This window comes from Folsomia candida, unplaced genomic scaffold (genome assembly GCF_002217175.1).
Source record: "Folsomia candida strain VU population unplaced genomic scaffold, ASM221717v1 Fcan01_Sc008, whole genome shotgun sequence".
Taxonomy (NCBI): Eukaryota; Metazoa; Arthropoda; class Collembola; order Entomobryomorpha; family Isotomidae; genus Folsomia; species Folsomia candida.
The window spans coordinates 1,371,710-1,386,208 of NW_019091200.1; the positions used below are offsets into that span (position 1 = coordinate 1,371,710).

The 14,499-nt window shown below is 41.5% G+C and overlaps 2 protein-coding genes across 3 annotated transcripts; one reads left to right on the forward strand and one right to left on the reverse strand.

Moving 5' to 3' along the window:
* Nucleotides 1-1,331: 1,331 nt before the first annotated feature.
* On the reverse strand, nucleotides 1,332-2,557 carry LOC110853156 (glycine-rich cell wall structural protein). 2 transcript variants are annotated; one of them, XM_035854446.1, is made up of 3 exons: nucleotides 2,377-2,557; nucleotides 2,023-2,304; nucleotides 1,332-1,612 (listed from the first exon to the last, which is right to left on the reverse strand). In XM_035854446.1, exons 1-3 carry the CDS (start codon nucleotides 2,453-2,455, stop codon nucleotides 1,596-1,598), a joined length of 378 nt encoding a protein of 125 aa, XP_035710339.1. In that variant the 5' UTR covers nucleotides 2,456-2,557; the 3' UTR covers nucleotides 1,332-1,595. The 2 variants fall into 2 exon arrangements, 1 of the variants encoding a protein (XP_035710339.1); XR_002548221.1 differs by lacking the exons at nucleotides 2,023-2,304; nucleotides 2,377-2,557 and adding an exon at nucleotides 1,678-1,769.
* A 10,508-nt stretch (nucleotides 2,558-13,065) lies between these two features.
* On the forward strand, nucleotides 13,066-14,388 carry LOC110853298 (homologous-pairing protein 2 homolog). Its single transcript, XM_022101549.2, has 4 exons — nucleotides 13,066-13,260; nucleotides 13,360-13,555; nucleotides 13,634-13,864; nucleotides 13,967-14,388. The coding sequence occupies exons 2-4, from the start codon at nucleotides 13,403-13,405 to the stop codon at nucleotides 14,225-14,227; spliced, it is 645 nt and encodes a 214-aa protein (XP_021957241.1). The 5' UTR covers nucleotides 13,066-13,260; nucleotides 13,360-13,402; the 3' UTR covers nucleotides 14,228-14,388.
* The last annotated feature ends 111 nt before the right edge of the window (nucleotides 14,389-14,499 follow it).

The window sequence follows — 14,499 nt, forward strand, 5'->3', positions numbered from 1 at the left end:
CTCATTCGCCAGCCAACATTTTTTGTTCCCTTGCCCAATAGCAGGAGCCAAAAAGCGGGCATTTGGTGACAGACGGAGAGAGATATGACAGCAGGATGACATTGGAATGACATGACATGACAAAGAAGACGACGACGACGACCAGCATATGTGTACACGCCATGCATGCAATACCACCACCACATGTGTATATACAATACATAGCACAGTACAGTACAATATAAATTCCCAATAGATACATGCATACGTGTTCCCAGAACTTTCTCCACACAAGGATACTACCCAACCGCCGATGGTGATGACACATCTTTATCATCCGACTAAATTCCTGTGCTGCTTTTTTTTCAGAGAAATTATTATGATTATTGCATAACCAAACCAAACCGAGGGAAAAGCCGTGTGCATAATGGTGATTTGCTTGATTAGCCATCGTTTGGATTTCCATGAGCGTCCTGTTATTGATTTCTTTTCAGTAGACACACCGACCGACAAACGAAACGAAACGAAACGAAACAAAACTCATCCACGACGGAGGACAAACTCAATTATTACGCAGTTTTGCTCCAAGTGGTGGAGCTTAATTGGATTTATTTAGGTGCTGCATAGGTAATAAGTGATACGTATGATATCATGATGATTATTCCTCCTGGGGTCACGCTCGCGGTAATTATGCTAAAATCCGACCCGGCCAAATTTCCCATTACAACTTTCACTCGATGAGACGAGACGCAATAATTTCCCCATTTTCTCCACCCACACGGTCATCACAATTTATGTTTGGGTTCCTGATTTGTTGGCATAAATGCATAACAAAATATTAAATGTTGTTTGTCTATCGCGAAAAAAAAGATATCATTTAGCCTGCTTTTTTCAGTTTGACATTGGATAAAGAAAAGGGAACGTTATCATTATGGATAATCACAATTTTGGCTGTTATCAACAACAAAATTATAAAATGACAAAACATCCCACGACAATTTGAAATATCGATTTTTATCCAGAATATCGTCAATTTTTTTCATGCCAAGAATCAATAGTGGTTATAATAAGTAGAATGTAAATAAATGCATTGTTGTCCTCGGAAAGTTTGTACGTATGTAGTTGGGAACAATATGCACTTGACATGAGGAGGGAGACCATGAATTCTATTAGTTCATGGGTATCGGGTGCATGGTAATGATAATGGCGTCTCGTGGATGTCGTTATTATCATGAAGACATACTTTTCCTCTGCACACTGACGAAAAGTTTATGATAATTGATGATAGCGGATGAAGGAAAGTAAATAAATACTTGGAATTTTTGTCGAAAAGAATTTTGAGTGCACTTTTGTTTGTTTAGAAAAATATAATAACTTGGCGTTTATTTTTTTAACTCGTGGCATTTAAAAAAGGTAAGTGCTGTTAAGTAGTGGACTAAGAAAATACTGGTCGAATACTTACAAATGTATTTAAATTGTTTGGCTGGTTGGAGAATGAAACTCGGTATTATTTGGTTTGGGGGAATTTATAATGGAAGGGAGACATTGGGGATGAGATGGTAACAAAAATGTACAAAATGAGACAATAGTATGCACGTACTAGTGGAGAGTAAGCTTTACTTGCCGTATCCACCTGAATAAAGAGACATGGAAGAATTAGGGGGAAAGTTATGCTATGTAAATTGAGGAATTTCTTACCGTGACCTCCACCACCCCCTCCGTGGCCACCCCCTCCGTATCCACCACCCCCATGGCCGCCACCACCATGTCCACCCCCACCGCCACCACCTGTTTGCATATTTAGATTGGTATTTTTGTACAATATTACAGATGAGATCAAATTACGAACCTCCATAACCTCCCGAAGTCCAGCCCCATCCGTGACCTCCACGACCTCCGCCCCCACCACCGTGGCCACCCCCTCCGTACCCACCCCCACCATGACCTTTTCCGCCACCGCCGCCCCCACCGTATCCACCTACATAAAGAGACATGGAAGAATAAGAGGAAAGTTATGCTATGTAACTTGGAGAATTTTCTTACCGTGACCTCCACCACCCCCTCCGTGACCTTTTCCGCCACCACCCCCACCGTGGCCGCCCCCTCCATATCCACCACCTCCATGCCCTTTTCCGCCACCGCCGCCGTGACCTCCGCCTCCATAGCCACCACCGCCGTGTCCACCACCTCCATGCCCTCCTCCCCCTCCACTGTGACCCCATCCCCATCCTCCGTGTCCACCACCGCCCCCTCCATGTCCGCCACCACCCCCACCATGTCCACCACCACCCCCTCCATGTCCGCCACCACCCCCACCGTATCCTCCTAAGACAACGAAAATTCAGACCTCCCTCTTACCATTTGTACGTCTCTCTTTGTATTCCTTAAGATGCATACCATGTCCACCAGCGTCAGCCAACTGGACCAGCAGCGCCACGCCGACCACTCCCATCAACACCACACGTGCTCGCACCATTGCTCGCACTTGCCTAATTTATTTCCAATTTAAAATCAAACTCTGAGACTGAAATCCTATTGTCAATCCACACACAACTGATATCATTCATCACAGAATTCACGCCATTTATACTCCTCGTGCACACATGATGGTCCAATGCATCCTGAAACGATCTGCACTGCACATTTCAAATTGCGACCATGCACCAAGCCAAGCCAAGTATGTACATAAAATGCAGAAGCCAAACCCCTCTGAATTTGCAACACCACAATTTCAAATCAACCTGACGCACAAATTTGTGCATGCAAAATACCACTTCAGACCTTCCTTTGTAAAGTTATTGACGACCGTCAACACCCGCCCATGCTCGACCCTGGTCCGTTTTTTGCAAAAAAAAATCTACGGAATTATCATGCCCATTAATTTATTAACCGATTCGCTTATTTATTATCTCTAAATTTTTATGGCTTCATGCTTCGCCATGTTTTTGTCACATTTTTGCTTTTATGACCAATTGTTGTCTCTTTGGATGAGTGGTGGTTGGATCAAGACAACAGAACAGTTATTCATTTGGCATCACGGTAAAAAAATATTATTAGTTTTTTTAATGAGTCGCAAATTATCGGTATTGAAACTTGTTGTCCCAAAAAAGTGTCAAGATCGCAAGCAAAATTTCAAGTTATCGTTATGAAATAAATATGTACATATAACCGGCAAGAAAATGAAACTGAATCAATTATTTGTACAAAAAATGGAATACTTAGTTCCGCTGCATTCTCTCTCGCGAAAACATGCCATTAAAATTAGGATGCAATCAAATGCAGTTCGGTCGACCAACCATGAAAAGTAGGAAAAAAGTGCACCTAACTGTATGTATTATAAGCAGAGGGCGGATAATCATTTATATTTTCAACTTTTCCATTGTATGACGATAAGGGGTCAAACTTTGTGGATGTGCTCCTTAACTCATATAGATCACAAAACTTTCAAAATATTTTTTCATATATTCACATGTATCTAGTTTTTTGCTAAATATTTATAAATATTTCCGCTATTATTTGAAAAATACGCAAATCTTTTAAATACTTTTTCAAAAATTTGTTTTGTAAATATCCCGTTCCAACGATTTCAGGAGATTTTGTTGCTCAAAGAAATTGGACCACAAAGAAATCGAGAGGATTAATTTCAAAAACACAAATATTTTGTGAAAATTCCTACCTATTCTTATGTACATATTTCGTAAATATGTTGAGATTTTTTCATAAATATGAAATATTTCACCGATTTTTCCTAAATACATATCCGCCCTCTGGTCATAACTACGTACGTGGTACCTTGTTGCATTGGGTTGCATAGTCGGTCACAAGAAATGGCGTAGCGGAGGAGAGAAAGGGTTAAATTTTGCTAAAAAATGCCCCAGTTCTAATGATGCATACAGAATTTAAATGCCACAGACTCACACCACGAAAATTGTTGAGGTACTTTTTTTCACGTGGTGTTCCCCTCTATGTGTTCATCATCATCGCCTATTCTCATTCGATAAGGTCCACACACATCAATTATTAGGATTTTGTTACCAATTGATTGTGCAAACTGAAATCGACCCGTGTAAGTAAATTAATGATCCGCCACAATTACAGTGGCTTCCGCACTGTCATTTTCCACATGGTTATTCAGTGCATCTACCTCAAATATTTTAGTACATGTGCGTCTAATCTAGTTAGTTACTAACTAAATAGTGGTTTTGGTTTGGGGCATGTAATGCACAGGTCGATCACTTTTGTTAAAGTTGCATTCAAATTATGCAACATTTTGCGGCTTAAGTTGCAAGAACTTTTAGACCCAGACTAGTTTTTGTAGGTATGTCATGTACTAAAAATTGTCAGGTTGGTGGCAGGATTTGAAATCAATTACCTGCATAAACTGATGCGTCATCCTGAAAAATGAATGCGTCACCATTAACGACTCGGTGACATATTATGGACGAGAAAAAACCACTCCCCCCAAAAAACTAGGCGCCACCCCGTAAAAAATGTAATTTCAAAATTCCTCGTAATAAATTCAGCCCTCATTTCATAATTTCCATTTCCTTAAAGTAGTTTATGTAGACATGGCGTCGTCGTCGTCAAAACCGTCTCCCACTCCACCCCGTCAGCGCACCACCCTGTTCACACCACGGCCTTCCAGCATAAAAAATATGAGGAGGACGACGCCCTCCTCGTCGCTACAAGTGTTATCGACTCCTTCCAGTAAAAGTCATGTCATTCCGGCACGTCGGCGTCACCCCAGGCTCGGCGTTCCCGTCCTGGTCGGGACCCAGCAGCCCATCCCGGTCCACAACCCGGCCACGGCGAACCGGAAGAAGCACAACGTTTCCAACTCCTCCATCGTGCTGGATACGATTCACCGCTGTCCAATCTGCTGCCACGGCCTCGTCGACGAGGACGGACTCTCCATGCGAGAAAACTACCTCAAGTACAAGAAGGACGCGGAGTTTAGGCGACGCAAGTTGGAGGATGGCTGGGAAGGCAGGCCAGTTAAAAAGACGGATGACGATATCATTGTGGTGTCTACGTGTGGGGAACTTTTTCATAAAAAGTGCCTTCTGAAATTTTGTTCCACGTCGAGTTCCGTTATCGGGTAATTAATTGTGGGCACATGCAATTTTTATATATAAACAGTGTTTCAGTTGCAAGAAATAACGGGAAGAAAGTGGTTTCTTGCAGCTATTTTGACCTGTAAGAAATACAAGTCGCAAGAAACCACGCCCGCCGCTGTATTTCATATGACGCATGTTTCATGCAATTTAGGCGTGTGGCTAAATGGCGCATATTTCTAGCACTTTTTTGCACCTTGAATTTCAAAAAATGTAGCAAACTCGAAAGAACGCGTTAATAATTATTTATTAATACTTCAGGTCGACCACGCGATCCGTGCGGTCAATGTTGAGTTCACTCTTGCCCCACCGTCCACGAAACTGTCCCCGTTGCACCGGGGTCTTGATGTACTCCCACTTTCAAGAGGTAGACCTCGATTCGCACCGCTCCAAGGCGAATGGAGCCACCAAATGGGACAAGTTTTTTGACGAGACGAGATTTGTGCACCAGGAACTTCTCTATAATCGAGACAAGGGTTTGCAACAAGTCAACGAGCTACAGAGCAAACTGCAAACGGCTAAAAATTCGCTGGAAAAGTTGAGAGAAAGGTAGGCCGGGTTAGAATTGTGTCTGCCTACAACGGATCACGCCACACTCCAACAGCAGCTGGACCTTTGTCGGAGAAGAAGGTCGGAAAAGGCGTGGATAGAAAATTACATTTGGAAGGCGCAACGAGTAATTGAGTACATGCAGAAGGAGACGCCCAACACGATGCGACTCTACTTGTGAGTCACAATTTACACTGTTTAGTTTCGACATTTCTTGCATTGCAAAGCAAAGAAAGTAAGAAATGCGAGGTGCAAGAAAGTGCGAGAAAGTGCAAGAAATATGAGCCATCCAGCCACACGCTGTATAGTTTCTTGCACCTTGCATTTCCTGCAGGTGAAAATAGCTGCAAGCAACCACTTTCTTGCCGTTATTTATTGCATGTGATTACTTGCACCTGAAGCACTGTCAGTTAACTGTTAATTTATCAGGAATGAAATTACAAGCAAATACATGATTACTTAATTATCTAGGCAAGAAGTCGTGGCGAAACCGTTGGACGAGATCCCAAAGAGAACGCCCATCCCGAGGATGCTAATTCCATATTTGCATCAAATAGCAGACGACGACTACTGTCTGTTCGCCTTATCTCAAATCGTGGAGCCTCGACCATATCCTGGCACGCGATTCGATATCGACGACCTTCTGTTGGGAATTCTTAAAAAAGGTGTCAGTTCGGATATTTACTAATTTTATAACGATGTAATTAATTAAATTGTTAATCAGTGAACCCCACCCTGTGTCATCAACTGTCCAACTCGTCCGCCAAATCTGGGTCTTCCATTCTGCCCACGTACAACGCCCTTTTCCCCGACACTTGTCTCCCCATATTGAAAAGTCTTCGAGACAAGGAATCCGCCTCTGCGAAAGCCTCAGAAATTCCGGTGGTCAAAGACTCGCAGGGAAACGCGCTGGCAATCACGATCATGTACATGGTGGACGACGATGATGACGACGACGACGACAAAGAACATGACGAGCAGACCATTAAACTGCCTCCGGATCAGTTCATCCTGGCCGAGAAGGCGTCAAACTTTGTCCTCCGTTCGGGACATAGCAGCAACGTGACGTTGATGGAGAGTGACGATGGTCAAGGGATGACGACCTTAGTCCAGTGGGAATCACCGGAAGTGGAAACGTCACGTATAGAAGAAGACGTAAGTGTTATCACTTTACCACAACCCGGCCCAGTTTTATCTTCACCCGCCTCCACCACGGCGCAAACTGTCGACACCACCACCTCCACTCTCGACCGACCATTATTTACCGACGACGATGACCGGCACGACGACTCTTCCACGAAATTAATCGCTGCTGTGATGAAGAATCCGGAAGTTGACGACTCTTGCTCCAAGAATCATCAAAGCATTGACGACTCTTGTTCCTCTTCCGTTCTGCCAGGAATGCAGTCTTTCTTGTCACTCACTTCAATCCATTCCGCTCCACCGCCACCCTGCCCGTCACGACAGGTGAACGGGCAAGAAGAAGACTTTTCCAGGCTGGTCGTCAACCCTGTCGTCACTCAAGAAGATGAAGGGACAAATCCTTCCCCTCGTCTTCCTCGTATCAACAAAAGTGACATCACTCACATCGAGACGCAATGCTCCATGTCCACCCTGTCTGACGTCACGACGACGAATGTGTCGGAAAATGAGCACTTTATCCAAGTGGGTGGTCCCCCCATGTGCACAAACTATGGCGATGGTGGAAAAGAGGAGGAAAGATCAATATTCGCCCCACAAGTAGCACGCTCTGGTCCCCTGATTCCACTTCTGCCTCCCATCCACGCCGCCCTTGGTGGTCTAAACTGTCCCGTCGTCAAGCCATCACTGGAAAGTCCGTCCCGAAGTGGCACCAACATCGTCCCCGCCACAACGAATGACAGCCATACGAAAGTAGTCATCGAATGCGAGACTGTGACAAAACGGTCCATCTCCAACAAGTCGTCGCCACGACTCGTCACCTACGCATCGCCTCCACCACTTCCGCCTCAACCGGAAGGCTCGCTCCCTTTCTTCACGGACGCTCAACAAGCTCACGCCGTTCAGGAGGCCATTTCACGACTCTGTCTCGAAATTGGGCCTCCAGTCCCGCTGAGAACGAACAATAATGGGAGTCGATCTGGAACTTCGGTTAACAAATTGCCCCTCCTTCCGCTCACGAGAGATGCGTACATCGCCCTCCCGCTGGCAGGGTTACGGTCAAATCGTCGTCACCACCATCACCTTCCGCCGCTCCCTCCGTCCCCCATGACGAGAGCTCCTCCAGTCTGTACCACTCCAGTCCCCTCGCTCACATCCTCCATCAGTTTACTGCTTCCAACACCGCCGAAACGACCGCCAGCTCGTCATCGTGGCGCGTCAAAGTCGAAGTCCCCGAAAGGGACGCGTTACGGTGAACCTCCTCCCACCACGACGACACAACAGATTCTAAATAGACGTAACTTTATCGCTGACAATATCGCGTCAGCTTTTAGAACGCCTGGTAAGTAAGTAAAGTTTCTAGTAAGCATCAGTGGTCGCGGAAGCCGTGGGGACATCTGAGGGCATTAACATTGTAGGATAAAGGAGGGAGGGGTTTATATAACATGAACAGATGATTGGGACATCGAATAACCGTGGGGATATTGTCCCACTCTTCCGCGGCTACGGTTAGGCAGTTAGCAAGACCACGTACGTTTTAAAATTTCCGTAACTTTCCCTATCTCTGGAGTTGGATCAAAATTTCCGAAGTTGATCTTGAAACCACCCTTGACTTTTGAACGTTTTCATAATTGTCTCTAGAAATTTTGACCCAACTCAAGAAGAAAAGTTAGGGAAATTTTTAAGCCAACGAGCTAATTATTTATGTAACGTGCTAAAAATGTACAATTTGCCTTAATTTTTAGTCCGACCTGGAGCAGTGGCCGTGTTTAATAGCCAACTTCAACGAAGCCTCCCACCCATCAAGCATCAACGGTTGCGAAGTTACAGTCGCCGACGGGGGGAGGAGAAGAGTCGTTTGTTCGGTGGTGGTCTTGCCGCGGGGTCAAAATCTCTCAATTCCGCCCCAACCACGCAACGGCACAAGAGAAACGTGACCTTCATTTCGGAAGGGTCACGATCCCTGCAAAATAGTCAGCGTCATCCACACCAGAGAAAAACCAGGTCGAATTCTGAGCTGAAAATGGCCACCGCGTCGGCCAACCTTTATTCCCTGTTTCTTAGAGAACGAGCCCCCTACGAGAACAGTGGGGACGAGGAGAAGAGTTTGGGGGGAGGGAGGAGGGGGAATAATAATGTTGAGAAGAATGGTGGTGACGACAAGGATCTTCCCACGAGGAAATCTCTCATCAACTGGAAGTGGAGAAGGGCCCTCGACAATGACACGACCCACTAAATACATAAGCGATAAGTAGTTATATGCATGCAATAGCACAATATAATTCTAATAAATACTGAAATGCATATTTTTTAGCATAATGATAATTATTTATGCTAATTTAGTTTAGCATAATTATAATTTTATGCCAAAAGTCCAAAAAAATAAATCATTTTTTAAACAATAAAAATTATAATGAGGCAATTCACGCACTCCTTCGTAACTACGTAAACAGCGTAAAATCCGTAAACTTCCAAACGTTTACAAACTTTTACAAAAATTGCCAAGGAAAATCAGTTTACAAACTTTTGTAAACTTACGCAGCTCACAGGCGTCTTTTAATTTTGTAAAGTATTTTCTCAGGGTTGTTAAAGAGACAGTAACTTGATAAGGGGTTGCGCAACGTGGGCGATTTTTTTAAAATAATTAAAAAATTAAATTTTGAAAAAAATTAATCACTAAGCTAAATCACTAAGTAAATTTGAGGGGAAACTCAATTAAATCTCACGGTGAGATTCTCACCGTACAACTTTGCATAGCCCGATTCAGAAATTATCAGTATATGTATACATACAAATACACAAGCACAATTTAATACCGTTTTTTATGTACATACATTATAAAAACACTCTATATTATTTTAAATCGATAAAGATTTGAATTCCAACAATACTAAAACATAAGGATAATACAGGATAGGAATGATAAGATTATTTTATCGTGACGACAGACGGACAAACAGCTACCAGAATAAGCCATGAAATAAAAATTTTGTATGGAAAACCTAATAACCAATCAGGAGCTGGTGGTCCGGACCACCAGCTTTTTCAAAATTTAAATAAACTAATTCTTTAAAAAAACTTAGGTGAGGCTTGCTTAAAAGGGAGAAACAAGAGGTTCTCATCGTGTAGTAAAATAATATGCTACATCAATGTTCATCTCATGATTTATAATTTTAGGTGAATACAACAACAAATTATATGCGTTTCGGACCATTTGCCTCGCCGTGGGCCTGATTAATTGTTCCATACAAATACATATATGTATATATATAGTATGTGCGCCATATTGATGGTTGTACCTAAATATACATAAGTTGCAATCTTCGTTACTATTCGATTCTGCTTATACTGATGGCCTACATGAATATATTTCAAAGATAGGTCGAAGTTTTTAAAATTTAGTGTTCTGAAATATAATATTACAAACTAACTCAAGCTTCGTACATTACATCACCAATAGATTATGGATAACGAAATTATCTAACTAAATCCTGTATCGTTTCATATGAATTATTACTGCATATGTGTATCAAATGCACTGAGCGCTAATAAATTTTCAAGTTATTTTAATTATTTGAATCATAAAATGGCCCACGGCGAGGCAAATGGTCCGAAACGCATATAATTTGTTGTTGTATTCACCTAAAATTATAAATCATGAGATGAACATTGATGTAGCATATTATTTTATTACACGATGAGAACCTCTTGTTTCTCCCTTTTAAGCAAGCCTCACCTAAGTTTTTTTTAAAGAATTAGTTTATTTTTTTGTTTTTAAGTCTCTAAGTTTTCATCAATAATAGATACCAAATTAAATCTCATTAGCCTGGATGCGTTACATAATATGCAATTAATTCTCCAGTAGGTGTGAATGCGTGGAACACCAAATTAAATTCCCCTATCACCCGTGGACTAAAGGGCAAGAAATGCATCAACATCATACATACATGTATTTTGTATATACACACACTTAGAAATCTGGTATAATTGAAATCTCAGTGGTTCCTATTGCTTGCAATACGATGACGCCAGCGGTCTAGCTCCGATTTTGACGAAAACACGATAATTATGTATCCTTAGATAAATGATTAAACACGTGTTTCAGGATTTTTCGTAATGCTCATCCTTAGTTTAAACAAAGTTATGATGGAAAACGTGAAAGAGAATTTGCATTTTCACCGTGAAATTTTTCTCACATGGGAGAAAACGAAACATGATTACGTCAGAGCATTAGTTATGAATACCATTTTTGTAGTCATTTCTGAATACCGCTTGGTACTATTTTAATACTGGATTTCTAAAAGTGCATACATGTACATACATATTTACATGTTTAGATATTTGCATATGTAAGTGCAGAGCTTACATGTTTCTATTGTGCTGGTTGCTAATAGAAACGAGTATTTGTTATAAGTAATGAAGAAACATTACAAGCAACGTAACTGGCTGCAGATGCTACCAAGAAAACTTTTTCATTTCTTGTCCGATTTCGCTCGGGTTTGTTTTAAATGACGCGTTATAGATTTCCGCACATTAAAACATGGACGAGTCACAACCTTTGCATGGGAAAAGTGAATTTGCCAGTCGTTTGAAAGTTTAAAATCGATTTAAAATGGGTTAAAATAAGATTGTCAAGTCTCTAGACCTGACGGGCATCATCTACCCAGCAAGGTCTGCACGATTGCCTTTTACACCATTTTGATACGATTAGCCGTTTTGCCACAATCTTGAGTGGAATTTTGGGAGGGGGGGTCTGTTTGCATACTTAGGCTTCGCCGTAACCATGCATTTTTTCAAGAGGTCATGGTTACTATGCCTCACCTAAGAAAAATCGAAAAAAGTGCTCACGTTGCGCAACCCCTTATCAAATTACTGTCTCTTTAACAACCCTGGTATTTTGTAAACTCAATTTGGGGAAGAAAAAAATTGTTCGATGCAGAAATTTGGCATAGAGGTTGCTAGTGGCTGCTAATGAAAGAATATGAAGTGAAATTGGTAAAATTTTCACATCCGGGACCCGCTGGGGTGACCCATACCGATTTTCATAACTTGTCTCAAAAAGCTGAAATTCAGAACAGTGATACTTAATAGATTCTCATGAAAGAATATGAAGTCAAAGATGAACACAAAATAACCAGATGGGCAATAATAAGGAAGGGGTACCCATACCGATTTTGAAGAATTTATATATTCAGCTAAGATTTGGTGTGGAGTCGAAAAATAACTTAGGATTAGAATTTTGGAGGGTTGAATTTCGAAATTTTTATAAGAGCTTTATTACATCAATAAATACAGCTCCACAAATTTCTTCCATTAATTTCCTTTTTCTGGAAATCATCGGCATTTTGTTTCAATTATCAAATAAATTTTTACGAAAATAATTGCGAAAGTGAATTCACGGGAAGCTGTTTGTAAACGTTTGTAAGTTTACGGATTTTACCCTGTTTACGTAGTTACCAAGGGTGCGTGAATACCCTCAATGTTTTTTTGGGAGTTAATTTGATGTTGTCGACTTTTTAACATGCAGATGAGGCGGACAAGGATATCGAGCTCGATAAGGCTTATCGAGAACGTCTTGATAAGAAGATGGGTTATCCATTTTAATAATGTGGTACTGGTGCAGTGACCGTGGTGTGGCAATCCTCGCCTCTTAATTTTTCGCCATTCCTATCTTTGCATATACAATGAGGTCCATAAGGCTCGCATGGCCGGAAGGAGGCAATGTGAGACTTATGCAAATGAGGTGACTGAAAAAGTGAAAAACCATCTTCTTTCACGAAGCTCCATGTATAGGACGGTTTGGAAGGACATTTCAAGGTCACGAGGTTAAAGAGCCGATTTGGCTACCTGACATTCCTCGCGAAAACGTGCCATTTTAGATTCGCATGCTTTTGCAATCGTCCACCATGTCTTAATTTCGCCATTTCTCATCCGATTTGAATGAAATTTCGACACAATGTCCTCATCTGTGTTGCCGACATGTCGTAAACCGGTTCGCATCGCCATAACCGTATTTACGTCGCCATATCATAATTTTGCAGTTTTTCATAGGATTGGCATAAATTTTCTACACAGTAGTGTCTCTGTGTTATTTTAATAAGGGCATATCGACAACGCCACGAAGGACAACGTGTCGAGCATTTATGCAGTGCAGATTGGATGCAAAATAACAAAATTATGAAATGCGTGACTTATCAATCACTTATCAAACCCATCCAAAGTAAACAAAAATGTGAACTGTTGGTTTATGGTGATGATCGAAGCCGGCAATCAAAAATTCAAATCAAGCGATATTTATTGTTTACTCAGATTCATCGGCTTTTTGGTATTGTTGACCGGGTTCTTTCTATTCTATCCTTTTTCATATTTCATTAATTTTGATTCCAAATTTTTACATTCTTTGTTTCGTCTTCGTCAGTTTTTGACCAAACTACGGCGGAAACTCTTATCGAAGTTTTATTTCGTATACAGGGTAAAGGTAAATGTATTTAAATTGACTTTTCAGTTTCTTAAAAATTAAAAATTACTAATTACTACACTTTTATTAATTTATTAAAAATTTGTTTTTCAATTTCAGAATCCCTTGCCTCGTTGACGTCACGTAAAAGGAATTCGTTCTTATGGCTAGTAAGAAGGAGGCTTCTGCCGTCGATGCGGTCTTGGATTATCTCAAGGCGCAAAATCGACCCTACTCTGTGAACGATATTGTTCTTAACCTTCATAAAGAACATGGCAAGACTGCAGTGCAAAAGGCGCTTGATAAGCTTGTCCAGGTACTTTGCTTATCATAATAATTCGCATAATCTTGTAGTAATTCCCCACCCCCCTCATCTCTCTGTCTATGATTGAAGGATGAACAAGTTCGTGAGAAGACGTACGGTAAGCAGAAAGTGTACGTCATTTCGCAATCCATTCTTGGAGACACCTTTTCTGCGGACGAGATAAAGGCGATGGACAAGCGAATCGAGGAAAAAGAGACAGCCATCAAGGGATTGGACGCTCAAATGAAAGAGTCGCAAGCCGAACTCAGACACATCAACAGCTCAATGACGACGGAACAAATGATCATCATGATAGCAAAGGTACGTTTACTGGCTTTTGGAACATTTATAAAATCATCAGTATCAAATACAACAAACTAACCGGAAGTATATTAAACTTTAAAATTGTAATTAACGCCACAGCTGACTGAAGAGAATGCAGCATTGTCGGAAAAAAGGGACAAATTCGCTTCTGCTAATGTGGAAGTGTTGGAGAAGAGTGAGCGGGATAAGATCAGGACGAATCGAGCCAGAATTTTGGGACAATGGCGAGCCCGCAAGAAAATGGGGACAAGCATACTGGAAGCCGCATTGGAAGGTTGGCCTGGGTCTAAGGCGGACCTGATTGAAGAGGTCGGAATTGAGTTGGATGAAGCTGTGGGTGCAGTTCTTCCGTCCTCTTAGAAAATCATGGAGATAAGTTATCATCATTTTTAGTTTTTTTTATGTGTGCGGATTTTTACACAACTTTTATACTTTCTTAAGAATAGAATCGCATTGATTCATTTCCTGTTGTCTAACTCAAATTCCATGAAATAAACACATCACTTTTCATCATGTGCAAACTACTGTTAAGTCAGGTGCGTACTTATTTATCATGCAATAATACTACGTGTCGTCGTTACCTAACATAATGTACCTTGCGCGAATCATAATAATACAGTATTTACAATCCT